Source organism: Priapulus caudatus, unplaced genomic scaffold (genome assembly GCF_000485595.1).
Source record: "Priapulus caudatus unplaced genomic scaffold, Priapulus_caudatus-5.0.1 Scaffold128, whole genome shotgun sequence".
Classification (NCBI taxonomy): Eukaryota; Metazoa; Priapulida; class Priapulimorpha; order Priapulimorphida; family Priapulidae; genus Priapulus; species Priapulus caudatus.
This window is the reverse complement of record NW_014577189.1, coordinates 377,572-399,135: the sequence shown is the minus strand read 5'-3', so window position 1 is coordinate 399,135 and position 21,564 is coordinate 377,572. Positions and strand designations below refer to the sequence as shown.

General features: G+C 45.3%; 1 protein-coding gene across 6 annotated transcripts in view; it reads right to left on the bottom strand.

Moving 5' to 3' along the window:
• Nucleotides 1–21,564, bottom strand: part of LOC106805821 (CLIP-associating protein 1-like) — a 159,564-nt gene that overhangs the window by 34,178 nt on the left and 103,822 nt on the right. For 4 of the 6 annotated variants that reach the window (XM_014807563.1, XM_014807561.1, XM_014807565.1 and 1 more), the window contains 15 exons: nt 19,673–19,840; nt 13,311–13,468; nt 12,657–12,802; nt 11,897–12,032; nt 11,035–11,105; nt 9,984–10,121; nt 9,723–9,810; nt 8,669–8,840; nt 7,840–7,977; nt 6,433–6,507; nt 4,768–4,977; nt 4,029–4,108; nt 3,500–3,601; nt 2,391–2,459; nt 594–697 (listed from right to left, as the gene is read on the bottom strand). In XM_014807563.1, coding sequence (XP_014663049.1) covers nt 594–697; nt 2,391–2,459; nt 3,500–3,601; nt 4,029–4,108; nt 4,768–4,977; nt 6,433–6,507; nt 7,840–7,977; nt 8,669–8,840; nt 9,723–9,810; nt 9,984–10,121; nt 11,035–11,105; nt 11,897–12,032; nt 12,657–12,802; nt 13,311–13,468; nt 19,673–19,840 — 1,855 coding nt within the window. Of the gene's footprint in view, nt 1–593; nt 698–2,390; nt 2,460–3,499; nt 3,602–4,028; nt 4,109–4,767; nt 4,978–6,432; nt 6,508–7,839; nt 7,978–8,668; nt 8,841–9,722; nt 9,811–9,983; nt 10,122–11,034; nt 11,106–11,896; nt 12,033–12,656; nt 12,803–13,310; nt 13,469–19,672; nt 19,841–20,339; nt 21,152–21,564 lie in introns of those variants that run through there. The other 2 variants (XM_014807566.1, XM_014807562.1) reach the window with 2 other exon arrangements.

Below are 21,564 nucleotides of genomic sequence, written 5' to 3'. Positions count from 1 at the left end.
ACTTAATAATATTCAAACTTCAGTCTTCATTTCATTACAACTTCATTTCAGTCTTGTATTTTAATTTCTCATTGAAAGCAGAATGTGATATAGAAATTGCGATTCGGATAAACAGCAATGTTTGCCAAAGTTTCTGGTTGTTAACTTACTTACTGGAGCACTATAACTTTACACACTGAACTTTATATCAAGCTTTTCTCTGCATGGTAATGACGAACGCATGTCATACGAATATGTCAAAGAACGTTGTTTTCAACGTAGTATTTTCAACGTAGTAGTTTTCAACGTAGTATTTGTCAACCGTGTTAAACCGTCTATTCATTTGTATGAATTTCATTGTTAACTCGCAGCATTTACATACAACGGAAGCGTGGGTTTTAATATCTGCGGTATTGAGCGATGATTTGAAAGAGAACGAAAAAGAATTTAGCACTGAATACCCAGACTGAATAGACACTCTACATACATATATGTGCACAAATGCGGCAACGGAAGTACATTTCTGACATTTATTTCACACCACAGCTAAAGGTCAACCCTGCAAGGTCGCACCAACTCCCTGACTCACAAACTATTAGCGACAAATATCCTACCTGAGCGTTCGCGGATGACGGCAGATGTTCTGCACAGCAGTCAGCGCTTCCTTTCGCTCAGACCAGTTGGTACTGGAGCACATGTTGACAATTTCTGCAATATCCTGTGAATAGACAGACCATGGGACAGTCAGTCAGTCATGCGCGGGGTTCGCACTAGCGGCTCATGCTGCTACACACGCCCCCGGCAGCGGGGTAGCCATTGCATTGCTAACACATCAGCAACAGGCAGTGTCGTTGCAGGCAACATAAAACACATCAGCAACATATAAGCATTTTTAAATCGCTAGCCAAATACGCAAAAATATTTCATGCCACCACACGCTCTCAACTACTTCTGCCGATAATTGCCAGCTTTGTGGGTTAAAACTCGCCCCATTAGTGCACTTTTTGAAGGAAAGACATAAAAGCATATTACGTGTCGAGTTGTACAGCTGCTAATTATCTCACTGCTGTTATTAAACAATTGCTTATAGAATCACGTAATCATTGTTGATACATAACAGGATCGTTGTTTGAGTATGATGTCACAGTGACAGCCGACATGCATTCCATTCGCCATTATTATCAACACTGCTGTCAACTGTAAAAGAATTCTGCACACGTTTCTGCAAGCCATTCCTACAACATTCATGCAGGCAGTTTTTCTCTCAGTAAGGGTATTCAAGCAAGTACGTAAAATTAACCTTCTCTGCCTAGTAGCATATATAGTCATGTGGACTGCAATATTTCAATCTGGTTAATTTGCTATTGATATAATCAAGTTAATTTAGCTATTTTGATAATATATATATGGTAGTCCATAGGGGACTCTGTTGGTCACGAGTTTTTACCTGCACTTTCTACCAGGTGAGTGTTATTTCACCTGGTGCTACTAATAGATCATAGTTAGTCTAGATATAATTTATTTAAATTCTGGTAGTAAATTATCTGGGTTATGAACAAAATAATTTTCAATAAGAGCAACCATGGAGAGTTATATGAATCACCATCCTAACGGGCTGTTGTACTAACTTAATGTTGATACATCAACACCCATGAATGAATGAAATATTTACGAACCACGAGATTTCTGCATAATTTAATTCGCACCCTGCATAAATAAACAGGAGACCAGGCACATGTACACGCATACACGCGCGTATACGCACGCCCCAGGTGCAGACGCATGAACGCACAAAATAAAGCGCAAGAAGCGGCAGCAGCAGGTGGGAAAGAGTGGTGCATACACTAGCTCGGCTCATTTTGATCGATAGACATGGATATAACAGCCCCTGCAATACCGATCTCCTACTTATTCAAAGCCTCTCCTCTGTGCTCACAGATGACTGAGTGACGGAAGCATGTTGATGGCGGTTGCCATGGTGCACGTGCGCAAGGAGCGGGTGCGGGTGCGCGGCAGACACGTTCGTGTCGGTGCTAGCTATAGCGTTGTCGCGGTGGAGGATGCTGAGCAGCACGTATGGGGGAGGGAAGTACGAGCAGCCTCCACTATAGAGCCAGTTGCAGGGGTTTCACCCCCGTTTCACCCCCTAACGATGGCCACTCAGCTCGTCTGTCTGTTCGGAACACGAACGTGACAGTTAGAGACGACGACACCAAAAGCGTGCAGGGGGATGCATGCCGATACCAGCCTGCTGTCTAGCAATTAACACACAATAAGCATTCGTGCTGGCGCCGCTGCCGCAAGGCACCCACGCAACGACGTGACAGCGTAGTGGCGTGGTGCGAGACGGTGTTCGCGTGAGCGCGAGAAAGAGATACGTGGGCAGCCGCCCGCCTGGCGACCGACTATACCTTCATCTGGCCTTCTAGGATTGTGTCTATGCCCTTATGCGACTGCTTCTTCTTGGTCGACTGCGGACCCTGCAAAGACGCCACGGTTTCCAGCACGTGTGTGGGGGGAACGTACCGGGGCATACGAACACGCCAATCCTAAAGTACGACGGGCGCCCACCCACCCCTTACCGCAGCAGCAATCGAGAAATACGCGCGCATCTATGCATGACTTCCACAGAATTACGAAGATTGTTTCAATGCAAACACATTTTTCGCAGGTTATTTTGATCGTGCCACGAAAGCAGCCAACCTGTATTACGTTTAATATGAACATGAACTTGTAGCAGATACAGGATTTGTTCACAAGATCAAGATGTTCGTGACCGCAACATCAGCATACTGCTGTTGCTGGCAAATTTCATGAACAAACTGTGGTAGCCCTGCAAAGGTAAATATTAGTTGTTATTGTTCTTATAATATCAGTACAGGCTTTTCAAGAAGTCGGGTGATTAGCTGACTGCCTAAGTCCAAGAGTGCAGCTGCACTAGTAAGCGATCTGTTTTATTTTTACAATATCTAATTGCAGAACGGCAGAATTACCTTGGTAACCTTTTCTCCTCTATCAGACTTCTGATAGCAGCATGGGAGAAAACAGAAACAACGTCGTCATCACACATTGGGCCAGGTTATGTAATTTTAAATTTTAACAAGGGTGTATTCATACATTGAGAACAATATACAGACATATATGCTAAGGAGGCCAATGCACATCCAAACGTGCAGGCACTTACTTCCTTAGCGCATTCAAAGGAATATGACACACAAATAATACCGAGTAACCATTTCAGAATCAGAAAAAGACACACAATTGACTCGACCAATGAATGGAGACAGTACAAAGAAATGGAACAATAAGAAAGGCGAGAAATAGAGAAAGAGCAGAAATAGAGAGAGAGAGACAGAGAGAGAGAGAGAGAGAGAGCGAGAGAAGGCGGGAGGGAGAGAGAGAGAAAGGGAGAGAGCGGTAGAATGGCAGGACGTTGGAAAGGAAGGCAGTGGGTTGGTGGGATAGGGCGACAGCGAGGAGGAGCGGAGGAGGGCATGAGGTGCACGTGGCTGACGATTACCTCGCTCCTGTACGAGCCGTAAGACTTCTCAGAGCAAATGCTAGACGTCTCGCTCTCATCGTCTGAATGGTAGTTATCATAGCGCCGCCTCAATGGCCCTCTCTGCAGATACAGCAATAGTTCAATGTTACACTCATGCTCACCATTCGTCCCATACTAAATAATCTTTGAGAAGATCAACAAATGCTAATCTACCCAAACCTTTTACGCCCGACTGATATTCGACTTGGAAAGACAATGAAACGCAGCACTTTGATCATGTCCCCCGTCATTGTGGAGATGCAGTGATGCACTAAGACAGATCTATGAGTTGGAGTAAATTTACCTGTCGATTATCCAGCACACAATCACTCTACAGTAGAACCGATGATTAAATTATCAGCGCGTCACTGTAACTCTTACGCAAGTTTCGTAACTGTCCGTAAAATCTCATCTTAACTGTCAGTAATTTTTGCCCCAAGTTCGGTGAAAAGTACCGAATCATCTCACACTCAATAGTGACAATTAATAACACCAACAAATAAATTACCAGCGCGTCACTAAGCGCAGCTTCTGTTTCTTGTCCGGGCAGCAGCACCCTTTGAGCGAGCACAGCAGAGTTGCCACCAGCTGTGAAGAGAAAGCACTGAATCCTTATCCATTACAATGAAGCCCACCCACTCGTAATCTTGCAAATATTTGGAATAGCATGTAGAACTATTTACAGAATATATAGATATACTATATATACTATATATACCATATATACTATATACATATATATACTAAATATGTAACCCCTTTTTAATTTCACGCATATATAGACTGAATGAACAGGTAGTTTACTTTGTTCATTAAACAAAGAGAATGTTAAGAGACAGATTGTGATTAGGGAATAATTTATTTGACAGATGAAGCATAGAACAGGAGTAGAGTACCAAAGCAAGCCACCCGTCGGATTGCACTACGTTTGCTCTAAGACCATTGTGCGCCAACTGCCAGAACTAATACGCAATTTTTCAACATTACACGAACAACGCATCTGACATGCTAATTAATGCATTGCCCATTAATTGTTTAAGCGATAACTGTTATCACTTAAACGAGTAGGTGTTCACTGGTGCATCCCGGTCGCACGTCTCCCACACACTGAGACCCATGCATTACGAACAGGCACACGGAGAAAACATCGAATTCCTTTTCGCACGCGACGCCGGCTTCGACTCGATGAGAGAGACAGCGACCAACGGCGCCGCGAAACAGCGCGCGACGGAGACGGATGCTCTTACGTTTCACCGCGCCGCGCCCGGACCTGGAGCCCGCCGCGCCCGCGCTAAGCCTGCGATCGCGCGCGTAGCCGCCGCCGAGCCTGCTCGGACTTGTCTCACGGCTCGTGCCCGTGCTACGCGGGATGCCGGAGCGCCGGGGTTTGCGGTCGCCGCTGCCCGCGTACGTCTGGTAGCTGTAGCGCGACGACGGAGAGTTGGACCGGCTACCCGCTGCAAGAGAGAGAGAGAGAAAGCCATGCGATGATGATGATGAGGAGAGAGAAGCAGAGCCCCGTGATGCGGTGCGGAGGGAGATGACGTCGCGCGCAACGTGGAGCTACGAGAACGGATGGACGATGAAACGAGAACAAGGCCCATGCAACGTGGAATTATGAGAAGGGATACACGTAACGAAACTAGAGCAAGACGACACGACATGGGATTATGATAACAGATATATGCCAGGAAACAAAAAAAGACCATGCATCAAGGAATTATGAGAACAGATACATGTCATGAAACACAAACAAGACCATGCGACAAAGAATGACGATAACAGGTGAGGTACACGCCACGAAACACAGACGAGACCATGCGACAAAGAATGACGATAACAGGTGAGATACACGCCACGAAACACAGACGAGACCATGTGACAAAGAATGACGATAACAGGTGAGGTACACGCCACGAAACACAGACGAGACCATGTGACAAAGAATGACGATAACAGGTGAGGTACACGCCACGAAACACAGACGAGACCATGCGACAAAGAATAATGATAACAGGTATACTCCACGAAACACAAACGAGACCATGCGACAAGGAACAATGATAACAGATACATGCCATGAAACACAAACGAGATCATGCGACAAAGAATTATGAGAACAGATACACGCCACGAAACACAAATGAGACGGTGCGAAAAGGAATTAATATAACAGGTACACGCTACATGTACAGAAACGATGCCATGCGATGCGAGAAGATGAGAACGCAGCTTCCAACAAGCAACTGCGAAACATAGCAATGCAGTGCATGAATAGAATAGCATTAGTTACGCGATGCAGAACATGAAGACACCTACCCAGAGCAAGACGAGAAAAAAAAGCATGCAGCTCGAGAGAAGAATAGTGGCACACCATGCGAAACGAGAAAAACGAAACCATGCAGCAAGGGACGACGAGAATCACGACATGCGCCGGAGTATCAAACTATAATTTAAGGCGAGTTTGTTTGTTCACGAACTCATTTTGCATTTTTTTAATTGAGCGACACAAAATTATGCATGCGCGTTCTCATGGAACCTGAAAATTAAATCTCAACGAACTTTTTTGTGAATTACGTCACATAATTCTTCGTGATCCGCGCTATTTGAGATGCGGCGATTCTACACGAACCACGAGTAATCAGTGGCTTGTGAGGAAAACCTGCCATGCAGTGTGGGAGAATGGAAGCCTTCCCACATTAGATCGAGACCGCGCGGCATTGAGTGACGACAATAAAGGTATACCGCGCAAAACAAGAACGCGATTGCACAATAACAAGAGTGACATCTTCACAGCAGAACGAATGTGACGCAGAGCTGAAGACTGATCAGACCGGCGCGCTCGCCAGCCGCCGAAACACACGAACGTCGCGTGAGAAATTCGCAGAACGGATAACAGCAGCAACACGTACGCTGGGAATGCGACACCCTTGAACGACCTTGCCTGCCATCGCCGTGGTCCACGGGCCCGCCCTTCGCTGACCGCGCTGCAAAACAAAAGCACGCTCGTTACGTCGCTAGAACCGCCGCCAGCACCGACGCACGGTGACCTCTGACCTGAGCTCATCACTCCTGTAGCAGGAAGGATTCACCACAGCCTCAACCGTCAGCATTGCTAGCAAGTTAACTTTGAACTGTGTCATTAAAACCCTGGTCATGTTTATACAGTAACTAGGTATAACATTTTATATAGTAGGTAGCAATAGTGTTTAAGATTTGCATGCATTTACCACACTGCAAGAGCCATGCTAGGGGGAGATGGAGTAGGCCCCAGCTCATACACGCACGCACACACACGCACACGCACGCACGCACACACATATATTGATGGTTACGTGAAAACCATGTCTTTTATTCTTGCATGCTACTTAAAGACAGCCGCACAAATTGTGCGTTGTCTCTGGGCAGGTCAACAGTAAGAGTGACGCTGGTCTTCATTGACCTGGCTGTAACCCATTGTCAGAAACATCACAAGTATATTTGACATCATAAGTCTAATAATATTCACATACGTCATAACTTTTAAAGTAAAGTGTAGTGTAAGAGTTGTGACATTTTACAGCTATGATAGTTATAACTATTTATAATGTTTCTGACAACGGACCCCCGTGTGGGACTCGAGAATTTAAAATAACTCTCATCTGTGTTAGAAAGCTAAATGCAAGTAACCTAACTCGTTTTGTACACGGTGCATCTGCACAGCACGAATTAATAATAAACCTAATTTAAATGTACAGTTAAACATCTAATAGACCTCTCCACTCTGACCTTTATCAAACGCCACACAACAGGTGTAAAAAGGTGTGTAAAGGCCTGCCATGCACACAAAATATTATTTTGCATGGGACTTTCCTGAACTACCGAATGTTTTACGAAGATGACCAAGCACTGCTGAAAAGCTGACTAAGACTCAAATGCATCTGGCATTGTCTATTACTACCAGCCATGTTCGATGTTGAGAGCAGGCAAGTTTTAACAGGGGATAACTAAGAAACATGCCTTACCATCGTCATCATCGACTGGATTGGAAAACGAAAAGAAAAGAAAAGTTTTAATGAGAAACTACTCATTTCAAAATGTATTACTGCTAACACCGAGCAGATACACCCAACCACTCAATTACGGAGTCACGTGTTGTGACACATCACTACTACTAAATACAATGAATACAGAAGCACATCCCACTACAATGAATATCTGAACACATTTCCGACCAGAGAGAAATCTAAACAAATCCACAAGTCGCTCCCTCCAAATCATCGATGACTTGTGAGCACTGCGGCGGCTAGTGGCATATGGAACTATATATATGCACTCACGTAGAGAGTTGTAGGAGCCTTTCTCCACACGGCCGACAGGGCCCACGGCTGAGGCACGGGCGCGGGCGCGCTGTACGGCACTGCTGTCGATGGCACTATTGGAACGCACCGCTGGTGCAGCCTCTATCCGCTTGCCAACTAAATCAACATGACAAACCACGTTAGCACACCGTGCCGAGACACGAACGAAATCTGCATTTGGCATCATTCATATTCGCTACCTACTGTTGAAAATCGAGACGGATACGTCCCGAATAAAAGTATTATCGTTACGTGTGCTCCCATGTTCACGAATGATTATCTACCTATCCTAAAATCACATATTGCCAAAGGCCACACCACCAAAGGACATCACAGAAGGTCAAATCTCACGCTAGGGCACGTTACCCGCACCGAATAGGAGAAGAACATCTGAGCTATCACCTAAGCACATTTCAACCACAGCAGGGTTCATAGTAGTAAGACACATGTTGAAATAAGGACTTATAAGACCCTTTCTGGAGGCCAAAATAAGACTTTTTTACGCGATTTCTGATAGATCAACGACTATTAAAGTTCACTAATAATATTTATATACACAATTGCACAGCAGATTTAATTATTCCGTATTATATATACAACAAAAAGGACAAAAAGTAAGGACTATTACGTACTTTTCTAAGATTTCACCAAAAATAAGTATTAATAAGGGCCCTTATTTTATTTTTGGCAAAATAAGTACTCATAAGACTTTGGAAGACCCGCTACGAACCCTGCACAGGACAACACAGATCACGTCGCGTGCCAGCACTACGCCGTGAGAAGAACAAGAAGACAGAATCGCACTCACTGCCGTCGGTCGACGGGCTGGTGAAGCCTCTTGTTGAGATGGTGCCGTGAGACCGCCGGGGGGCGGCACCGACGTTCTCGCGACTCGACGTTCTGACTGCAGGTGTGCGTCTCGTCGAAACTCTGCCGGCGCTGTTTACCGAGTTACTGCTGGAGCTGTTGCTCATCTCACCCTATCATAGGTAATAGTATAATGTATATTGAGCGGTAGTTACCCACAAGCTCACACCTAGTAGTGACTACCTGTTGCTCAGCTCACCCTATCATGAGTAATACACGTTGTAGATATATAGTGGTAGTTACCCACAAGCTCACACCTAGTAGTGACTACCTGTTGCTCAGCTCACCCTATCATATATAGCAATATATATTATGTAATAAACGTTGTAGAGAGCGGTAGTTACCCACAAGCTCACACCTAATACTGACTACCTGTATGGAAATAATCAACACGTTCCTACACTAGGGTTCTCCCCAGGATGTAATTGAAACAGAGGAGTGGGGGGGGGGAACTACTTCCCGGTGGGCATATGTTTCTATGAAACAGAGTATCTGCATGACGTCAGTGTACGTCAGTGTGACGTCAGTGGTTATCTACCACCATAGACAGTGTTTGGTACTATAACACGCGTATATAAGATAACCGAGTCGGTTTATTGTTAGTGTTAGGGTTATGATTAGAGATTTTGCATCATTCCTTGATATACAAAAAGTCTGATGCGGAAGTTGATATGCGTAGAATGGAATATGACCATGCGCAACCACTATCAGCAGGCTGTATGCATTCAACTTCGGAGATAGCCGAGTTCGTGCGTGACGTCAGTGTACGTCTCACAGATACTCTGGTTCATGGAAACATATGCCGACCTCGATTCCCGCGCTGTCAAACTCTTATTGTGGTGGAATTTAATCGGGGCGGAGGTAATTTAAACGTGGCACAACGATTGAAACGAGGGGGGGGGAATTTCCCCAAGCGGGGCGGGATACCCAACTCACTAGATCGATGTGAGTGAACTTGCCGATGAGACACGTTAACAAGCGAACATCTGTATTACCTGCAGCAACTTCTGCTTGCTGCTGTCCAGGGACTGTAGTAGACTGTCAGCTTGTTCCTTGAAATGGTCGGAAAACCCCCAGAATGCTCTGAAAAAATGCAGTAACGTGATACAGTGTGGGTTAAATTTCATTGATCCCGATGCTCCCCATGCTTCGATCATGGGGATTGTCATTCAATTATCATCCCATCGTTCATGCACAGATCGTGGACGGTGATGGCGTGATGAGGTTTGCATCGCCAGGGGGCGCTGGCCACTCACTTTCTCGAGCGGGTGCGGGCCTCGGGGTCGGCGTCGGCGATGCCCTTCCTGATGGCGTCCTGAATGACGGCGATGTGGCGTTCGAGCGAGTGCGTCGGCCACGTGTGCAGCATCTGGTCCAGCAGCTCTGCACACTGCCTGCAAGACAGAGCAACACGCGCGGTGAGGGAGGCACCAGCGTAGACACGCAGTGAGGGAGACACCAGCGTAGACGCGCGGTGAGGGAGACGCCAGCGTAGACGCGCGGTGAGGGAGACGCCAGCGTAGACGCGCGGTGAGGGAGACGCCAGCGTAGACGCGCGGTGAGGGAGACGCAGCGAAAGACGCCGATGAGGAGCAAAACCAGCTGATAAAAGAATCACAAACAAAAAGTGATGCAAGACGCCTAGCGCGTAGAACGCCGGATGAGGAAGACCGACCAGCCGTAAAAGACAATGCTGCGTGAGGAGAAGCGTCAGCTGTAAGACGCGCGACTGAAGGGAGAACGCCAAAAGCTAGTAAAGACGCGCGTGAAGGGCAGACACGTCCAGGCCATAGCATACGCGGATGAAGACGGGAGACCGCGAGAAGCCGATGTATGACCGCAGTGAGGCGAGACGCGCCGAGCCGGTAGACGCGCAGAATGAGGCGAGCGCCAGCGTAGACGGGCGCGGTGAGGGACGCAGCGTAGACGCGCGCGTGTAGGGAGGCGTCAGGAGACGCGTCGGTGAAGGAAGACTGCCAAGCTGAGATACGCGCGATCGAGGGAGACGCCAGCGTAGACGCGCCGGGTAGACGAAGCACGTCACGGTAGACAGACGCGGATATGAGGAGGGACCGTCAGCCTGTAACTGCAATGTGAGGGAGAACCCCAAGCGTACGACGCGAACGTGAGCGGAGACGCCAAGCGTAGAGCGGGCTATGAGCGGAGACAGCGCGTGAGGAGACACCAGCCGTAAACGCGATGAGGAGACACCAGCGTAGATGTGTTACGATCAGGGAGCAGCAGGGCACACACACATGTACGCACACACGCACGCACACGCATACACACATACTGTTTATCACTCACCTTCGAATCTCCTTAGTCTTTGACGAAAGATTGCCGACAAGAAGGGGTATCATCTTGGGGGAGTGAGTGTGCTGAAAATTAAAATAAATAAACAATAAGCCTAGATGCTGCACATGGGAATATCAAATAGAAAATTACTTTCTATAGACCGAATCACCTGAGCGCATCCTCAATTACCATATCTTTATTAATTACAATAAATTTAATATGTAAAAAAATACCACCTGTAATAAAAATACTTTATATCTTCCTTCTTCATCTAGACAGTGTCTGGTACAACCTTACATCTCAAACCAACACTGCATGGCCACCATTTACGTATGGAGATATCATTAATAAATACAGTGAAATATCACTCTAATCTGGAGGAGAAGCTATATAACATTGCCGGGTATGCACAGAGGTGCAATGCAATGCTACCATACTAGCCATATAATTGGCACCACTGCTAATGGCGTAATTAATTAACAATTTAATCAATTTCAGTATTGTAAGCTCATGACGTGACGTGCCAAGGTTGCACAGTGTAGTAGCTATGACTACGGACGCTGCTAATATGATTTCATACCTCTTGATGTGAATAAACAAACGAGACTGATGATAAGTCTTAATACGAAATGTGTTTTTATGGAAAGACATGGAAATAAGATCATGCAAGTACAAAACCGACATGTATGAAATAATGAACACATGGAGACCAGTCCACCTGTCTCTTCTATAAAAAGAACCCCATTTACAAAATATAAAATATAAAAAATTTCTGCTAGCCCTGATATGGACAGCTAAGGCTGTGCTAGACATGCAATCATTAAAACTGTCGGATGATGAAATGTACTATCAGCATTGGCTTGCGCGCACTCACCTGAATTATAAACCTGAGAGCGACGACACCTGATGAAGCCATGATCTTCGCAGAGTTGGGTATGAGCGCCACGAGTATCAGGAATATTGAGTCGGCAAAATGCTCGAACTTGTTGCACAGATGTTGAGCAAGAAACCTGCGTGTGAACAAACACAACGTATCGTCCCACCGGACTGTGTCCGACTACTACCGAGTACTGCCATGTAGCTTTTCCACTGTACGACTATTACTACCTTGTACCTACAATGCAACCTGCAGCAATAGAACCGACTGCAGCAAGCCAACCCTGCTCCTCAGTTAAAGTGATTACGTCACCGTAAATAGTAAAAAATAAAAAAAACATTTCCACTTTTTCACAAAATATAAGTAATTTTGTTCACTTTTTACGGTTAAATTGCTGCATTATACTTCTTATTTTACTATATTGTTCGATGTGAACATACACTCGTGACGCATACATAGTCCATAGCAAGCAATTAATGTCAGGAACACTAATATCAAATCTTCCAGGTTCTTTGGATTTTTAACTAGTTGAGAAACAATCTTATCAGGTAAGAATTTGAGGATACGTTTAGTCCCGTTAGTTCTTACTTTTAATGTAAAAAAATGGCAACAAAAATTTTACAAATTTTACCATAGAAAATTCGTGACGCAGTCAATTTAAACCAAACACGAGCACTTCGCCATTTTTCGCTCTTCATCACGAGGTTTCCCTCCTCGACCACAACAAACATGCAAAGAGAAGTGATGTAGTACGTACGCGATGGTGATGCAGCACTCGCGCACGACTTGCGACCGAAGGTCCTTGGCTGATGTCTGTATTGGTGTCTCTAGACTACGCAAATTCTGATGGAACTCATCGTAGTCCATGCCGCCGGCAATCACCACAGACCTCACGCGTCTTAGCTGCAAACACATCAAACACAATAAATACACGCGGGGTTATCAACAAGGATAGTGTCGCAAGGCATGTTATATTCCTACAGCCCTAGCGATCGGCAATCATTGGCACAACTGCGAAGATATTACGTTACTATTCTTTTATTCCTTCCATTAGTTAATTACATTTTGTTTATGGAATGATCTCGGTTTTTCTGTGTAGTGACTAAAGTGCAGTGGTGGAGAAGAGATGAGATGACATTTCCCGCCTTCGCTAAATCATACCCGACTCATTTAATGCTAGCAGTTTTTTTGCTCAATTTGGATCAAACTTAAAATATTTTGTTCATTATATTAATTTCCTACAATGCACATGCACCCTATTAAGAATGAAAGACGAAAAACTTTCAAGTTCATACGACGTAGACATCGCGAAGTGGGCACCGCGCTACGAACAACCTAATGCGGACGTCGACCACCCCCGTTATCCCCTCTCTAGAGGACCCGCTTCCCCGGCTGCTTCCGAAGCACTCACGCTGTCGACGCGCTTCTCCCAGTCGTTCTTCTCATCCTGCAGCACCTCCCGGATTCGTGTCATCATCTCTTCGACATCGCGACCCGAGAAGATCTGCACCTTGGGCACGTCCTCGAACGCCTGGAAGAAGGAGGACTCGTCCAACGAGCCGGCAGGCGCTGAAAGACAAGACGCACACGCGAGGGTCAGAGACCGAGAGTCGAGTCACCGGCTACTACGAGCTAAGCTTCTGTCGTCATGCAGAGTTTTTACAGGGTGGCTGAACATGAGGGGTTTTTGCTCTATTGCAGAACTTCGATAAAGTTCAAATATTCTGTGTAATACGAATCCCTACAGTAGCTGCAGAATATTCGTTTTTTTTGGGTTCGTTGAGTGACTTGGGCCATTTTTCCTTTGTTGTGGGCAGTGGTGTACGGTATACATGTGGAAACTGATAAAAAGTCAAGATAAACAAGATCAAACAAAAACTATATATATATGTTAATTCCACCCAATGTACTTTACTTGGCCACAATTCACCCGTGTAGGGATGAAGTGCAAGATGTAACGTGAACAAAGTAGAACTAAACGCCGGAAAGTTTCTGGATACCACACTGTAAACAATGATAGTGGTTGTAACGAATCCAAATTCAAACGGCAATCAAAGTGTGACACATTTTCCAACGTGTAAATAAATGTAAGACTTGTACTTTCAGCTACCGATCGCACGGCGGTGACGGCAATTTTGAAGACGAATATATATTATGGTGTTTGAAACTTATACACAGCAGGCAACAACCAAAGTCGTACGACCACGGCACACTACGTACAACTACCTGCGCATGGGAAGAAATTCTCTAGCAATTCATCTGTAAATCAAAGAATACTGTTCTAGGTCACCGATATGACACTACCACACCAGGACCGCTAGGCGAGCACCCACAATAACAGCCATAGATGGCCTCACTCCCAACAAAAATTCCAAACATACCTACTAAAATCTTATTGCACTTCTTATGTGACTTGCATCACAAGTCAATAGCACTTCCAAAATCCAATTAGTTTGCTAGCCGATGTATTCGGCGATTTCACTCAGATAACGGCATCTGGGTGAAATGATCAACTATGCACAAGACGCAGAGATAATGGCAGATTCACTGTGTTCTAGGCACCACCATGAACACACATCACCACTCGTGCGCATCACACACATGTGTTCATATCCATCCAAAGATATGCTACATAAACATCTTGGACTACTTTAGACGAGGCTGCGCCTAAGTCATTAAATTATTAACTAGGCCGCGCATCCTCGGAATATTTTTTCCGCGTGCAAGAACACCAATAAACTATTAGTACATTTCAGTAACATGATGAGTCAGCGTTTCCGCGGTGGCTTCAGCTAAACTGGAGTCTATGGCAGGACAATTCCTCTATTTACTGCGCACATAGCATAAATGTATAATACAAGTAGTGTAGTTACTCAGGCAGCCCAATTTTGACCAGTTGGCGGGTTTATGGAAAACAAATTCTTTCACGGTAGCGTCTAGCCATTTCAATCTCTCACTACAATACTTCAATCTGTTTATGCTAACTACACAAAATTAGCTTAGTTTTACTACATACGGTAAATGCCTCTTAAGCTGTTTGCATTTTATTCACACAGCACAAGGCCCGTGTAGACGCTTAACTCGAGTTAGCTTAACCTCCACGATAGGCGGCAGCACTAGTACGATGGTATCGTACACCACGCGACGCACGCACGCACGCACGCAGCCACACTCATGCACGCACGTGTACGTGCACCACGCGACGCAGCGCACGCACGTTGTATGTACACATCGCATGCATGCACGCGTGCCATACGCACGCTCGCAGCCACGCTTACGCACCACGCAACCACACACTCATGCACGCACGTGTACATAGCATACCTGCCGACACGCGCGCACGGCACGCACGTGTGACTGCACGTGCCACGCGACGGGACGCATTGCCACGCAATGTGTAGCGTGACACGACGCACGCACGCACAGCACGTGTACGTGCACACCACGCGGACGCACGCACGCACACATGCACGCACATGTACGCACTCACGCATGCACGACGTGGTACGCTGCACGACGGCACGCTCTACGGCACTGCAGAACGCGACGAACGTGTACCTTGCGCAACCACGCATGCCCGCACACACTCATGCACGCACGTGTACGTGCACTATGCCACGGCACGCACACATGCACGCACAATGTACGTCACTCACGCAGCCACGCAGTGGTACGTGCACACGCACGCACGGCACGGCACACACGCACGTGTACGTTACACAACGCATCGTCACGCATACGTGCACACGCACGCACACAGCATCACACGCACGCACGGTTTACATACACACGCACGCACGCAGTGCATTAATAAATCGGGTAATTAAATCGCTATCGGATGGTTGTCGTGTTAGACCGCTACATAATCGCTAAAATCGAGTAGCTTAACTCGAGTTAGCTTAACTCGAGTTAAGGTTCGTCGTGTAGACGAGGCTACAGTTAGTACGCTGATGAAATACTACGACCCAAATGCTTTGACAATACGAAGATAGCCAAAATCTGGGGCCCGTTGTCAGAAACACTATTAGTCTTATCATCATTACTCGTATCATCAACATTAGTGGTACGTGCTATCTTAGCATTATCATTAGCATTAACTTTAGTTAGTTAGTTAATAACGACCCCCCTGGAGTATAGGCGAGAACTGCTAAAATGGTTAGTTACCTCCAGTATAAGCAGCTGGCGATTTTCGTCCGAAACCAGATCCTAGTGACAAACACACAGGCAACACACCGACGTTAGTAACATGCAAAGACCAATGTTACCTAGGCTATTGTTACCTAGGTTACCATTACCTAGTAATGAGAATAGAAAAGTGTTAATAGACAACAGTCGACTGCTAGTATTACAAAACAGGAACGCTTATTCATTCATGTTTGTTATGTGTGTGTTTCGTACCAAAGCGATCGAATACATCAATGAGAAGGATTAAACATTTAACTATCAACGTAAGATTGGAACAAACACTATAGATACAGACTAATAAGTTTACTATTACTATTCCAAACAATCTACTAGCATACACATATCACATCTAAATCATTGCATAAAACCACCCAAACACGTCCACCCACAAGATAAATATATATCTTATATATGTTATATAAGATCATAATAAATAATATAGAACGCGTAGAAGTAACTGAAACTGAGGTAACATCCGGTCAATATGCCGATTCACTGCCAGAGAGATGCAAAGTTGGGACCCGTGATACTGTATGGCACACTTTAATCCAATGTGGATTAGATCTCCCACGCACAGCGCGCTAATGTACGTCAACTTTCCTACAACATACTGCAAACCTACAATTTACTAGGTTGGGATGTGGAGGTACACCATTGTGTGCATACAGATGAAGATAGGTGCTATGTAATACACAATATGTGAAGCATACCAGCGCCACCTGCCGCCCAAGCCAGCACTACAAGCTTCCCACCACCTTATATGTAGAGTGACTTTCGAACTGGCGCCGTATGATAGGAAAACGTGGTGTGGTGTAGCATAGTGGGCATGTGGATATATACACTCGTGCAACATTTTGCATGACATGATTTTTTTGATAAGTATCACAGAATGATTAGAAGCATGCACAAACGCCGTGTCTTGGTGGTATAGTGGCAGTGAAAGTGGTGGCAGCAGCAGCAGTCGTGGGGATGGCAGTGGTAGTAATAGCGGTACTGGTGGTGCTGGTGGTAGTAGTGAGAGTGGCGGCATTGTAAGTGGTGAATGGGTTGAGAATTCACCACTCCCCTACCTCACCTGCATTCTCTGTGGGAGTCGACCCTGATCAAGTACACTGATGAATACTCACTCAGTGGCAGATTGACTTTGCGGACAGTTTTAGCAACATGACAATGTGCATTGTGACATCACAAGGATTCCTCGCGAGACGAACGTTCAAACAAGACGGTGCGTGCGTGCAAAATCGGCTGCAACTGCTCCCTCCCCCACCACCGGATCCATTGTGCTAGGCAGGCGTGAGGCAATTAATAGCAGTCTACGCCAAATACAGGCTCTCCAGCTGATGCCAGTTCTCGACCTTGAAGCCGGAGTTAACAGCTTCTCTCGTAAAACGCACATACGATTTATGGTTCTGACCGGAAATATCCTGATCTCGTCCACTTTGACAGGAATGCATTTGTTAAGTAAATTAATTTTATTGTTAGTATTCGTGTACGTGAGTGCTAGATAATGTCTCACAATGTCAGGCACTATCAGAACATGTTCATTTGACCAATATAATTTCATGTTGAGCCTGGCACTCGGTGCCATAAATCCTATGTGCGTTCGCGGCACTGAGCTGTATATAATCAGGGGTGAATAATGACAAATTATTACCCCTGATATAAAAATAACAGCTGTTATTATATACAGCTCAGTGGTTCCCGGCTATAGAAGGACGATTGCTGGATTTCAGGTAGAGGGCAGCACTTGTCGAAGACGCAGGCAAGCCGAGAAGCTGGTAGGTTGTGCACAGACTGTATTACGTACGCTATACCTTTTGGTGGTTGTTTTTTAAGATTCGTACTCGAACTTGGAGTCTGCTGTGGGGACGTCCGTTTTCGAGCAGCTTGTTGAAAAAGTGGGTTAATATCCGTTAGAGTAACGAAAACACAGAGTGCTTACTCACTACAAGGCATTGTGTTGGCTAGGATCAGATGCAGATGCCACACAGACAAAAGATTTGAAAATATCAAAATTAAACTACATTTATTAGAGAATAGTGATAACACGTGTGAGAGAGGGACAATGAGAGAGGGGATGAGAGAAAGAGAAAGAGAGAGAAGGGGAGAGAGATAGACCGACAGAGACAGAAACAGAGAGCAAGAGAGCTTTTATTATTAGAATACAGCAAAGATCAAGTGATATTTAATAAGTGAAAGGAAAAATCATGAGAAACAGCCCATTTCAAAACCATTTGATAGGTCTAACTTAAATCTTGTTTTTGCTATATATTTAAAGCATAACAGAGTTCTAAACAAGATATTATGGAACAGGATTTATGGAAACATCCTGGAAGTTACTAAGGGAAGCATTTATGTATAGAAATACAAAAGTGAAAAATTAATGTTTTAGCAAATATATAAAATATTGTAAATATATTGTACGTAAGAATAACATAGTGTTAATAAAAGTTAAAGCTAGAAATTAATACGCAGACTAGCAAATTTCTTAAAATGGGCACATTTTCATGATTTTTGAGTGGATTTCCAGTACTTATATTGTATTTGTAATATGTAGAACATCAAGATACATGATTTACCGCTGCAGCAACCTCATGACAACCCCCGAATAAGAGAAAATTACGGTGGCTGATGCAGCATAAATCTGAGAACAATAACTCACGTGCGCTTGAAATTATGTAGTCGGTAAATAGCTAGACCAGGCAGTTACACCAAACGAGCGTAAATCTCGGTTGAAAACAAAACGAATGAAAAAATGCCTTTGAAACTCAATCTTAATCCCTTACATGATCATTGCTGAGAATCTAAATAATTCACTGCATATTTTCACCTAACTTTATTCATTTTCCTCGTCCTCCCCCGCCCTCCCTCACTTCCTACCTTCTTATTTTCCTTCCTCCTCCCCAACTCCCTTCCCCTCTTCCTCTTTCTTTCCTTCCTTTCAACAATATTCTGCTACCCCTCGTCTCGTGAACACAAGCACGCTTCTCCCGCATTCCTCTGTCTTGTTTCTATCACATGATCCAGGTGGCAAGGACAAGTGAATACGAGTGAGCGAGTGGATGGATTTGGAATGATGCCAATTTACTGAAGAAGAACGATCTCGTAATCCGTATAGGTAACGACTAGACACGATTGTATGTTTGTGGATAGGTTTTACGGCATATCTTCTCCATGTCAAAGAAAAATAGAAAGAATGTCAAGTGAAGGAGTTAAGTGGATGGGACCTAAGGCACGATTACTTTACATTTTTGAATTTATTGGAGTGACATTCTCAAATGCTCAGAAAATTCCAGTTTAAATTGACCCACGAACATGGGTTAAATTAATGCTTAAATGAATAACGCAATTTGACACGCCGCTTAAACTCATAATTCTTTTACGACGTAAACGGTAAAAAACCTCATAATGCGGGGCCATGAACAGCATTAAAAATAACTCAAGACGTAAAAAAAACAGCAGAAATCACCACCTCGACACACCGCGCCACACTAATTGAACATTCGCGCTCCGCACCCTATACAACCACGGCTCCGCGGCAGCCGAGAGAGAGAGACAGCTGTGCGATCACCGCGCGGCGACACTTACTGGTTGTAGAGGGCGTCGACGGCGTCACCGTGGAAGCCTTCGCCTGCAGAGTGAAGATGCTGCGGCGGGTCGGCGGTGCGCTGCTCGCCCGCTTCGCTGCCTTAGAGGGACTACTCTGCGTGTGCGACTGCGCGCCCCCATCGGTCGAGTCATCAGACTTGACACTTACTGCAATGTAATGAAGATCAGCAGTTAGAGATAGGTGAAAGTTACCGTGGGTCTAGGAGCTATAGCAGGAGAGAATACTGTATTAAATCATCGATTTACCTCATAGATAACTTATGAATATAGTCGCATCAGCATCGTACCTATGTCACATATCCACGTCTAATGTATGATGAACATTACGGTGGGCACGATAGAGGAATACAGCATTACATCACCTATTTAAACTCATACATAACTTGTGAATGTAGTGGCATCAGCTTTGCTGAGTCATACGCAAAGACATCACTGAGTCATACATTCAAATCTATGTACATGTAAACATCACTGTATACACATACATAAAGTTAAATGGCTAGTATACAGGAGCGAAACTAATACACAGATGAACAATGACTGGATTATACACTGATGCAACATTTTGTTACGTGCATGAACATCACTCGTTCATACATAAACCAACAGTAGGCACAGGATAGTTATTGGCTGTGTCAGTACTTACTGTAAAACTCCCCATTGGGAAACAAAAACGAAACTCGCTTGGGGAGTTTCATACCCAACATCCAAAGTATCACGAACACTCCAAACTCTCACAACGTCATTTCAGTATCTCCTCACATTTCTACGTCTCAACCATGCCTGCCATCGGATTATTTACAGGGGACAATACCAATATCTGATTAGCGTTCTTTTATTTATTCACGATAATGTCATCGCATCGCTCTGATTTGCACAGTGCCTCACAAATATAAACCACAGCCTGAAGGTCGATGTGTGCATTATGTATACCGATGATATGTAAATAATGCATAACTGGATGTAAATCATTCTCCAGCACTATAGAGAGGCGGTGCTGCTTGAAGTACCGCTGTCTATATATCAGGGAAGCATTGTTCATCTGTTGATTTATTCCTTGCTAAGGCATTACCACTGGGCCTGTCACTGCCACTCCAACGTGCGACGCACACCAATGCTACAAATCAGTGCTCCCCAAGAATGGTCCATAACAATGCAGCACAACAACGTTTAGCAACAGTGCTCCACAACAATTCTTTAAAACATTGCTCCACAGCAATGTCTAGCATCAATAATCTGCAACAATGCTCCACAACAATGTCTAGCATCAATGTTCCTCATCGGTGATCTGCAACAATGCTCCACAACAGTGTCTGGTAACAATGCTTAGCAACAATCCTGAGCGTTTTTTTGCCGTTGGAAGTCAGCTTATAGCAGCACTACGCTAATACTGCAACGCATGATAAATCCTCCCGATCGATACACTCAGCGCGTTTCCACCACGCCCTAGCCTCACCACGCTGGCCGCATGTGATTACGCACAGCTAACGTGACAACGCTTGCCGACAACGCTAACGTCACGCGTTCGTCATCCGGGTTCCATGCCGATGTAGTGTCACATAACTCCTGTGCTACCACGCGACACGCGCACAGCTATGTAGCGCGACAGTGTGTTTGCCTGCTCTCGTGGACCCGACTGCAGCATGCAGCTGCGCACATCAGCCTGACAGCGGCAGGTAAACACGGGCTGAACCGTGTGCGCCCGCGGGGCGACGCCGGCGTCTCCTACAGCCCTGCCCAGTGCACACCAGCAAGGTCGGTCCGTCGGTGATAAATAGTTGCGCGTATACGCACGGCAAAATCTCTCTCTCTCTCTCTCTCTCTCTCTCTCTCTCTCTCTCTCTCTCTCTCTCTCTCTCTCTCTCTCTCTC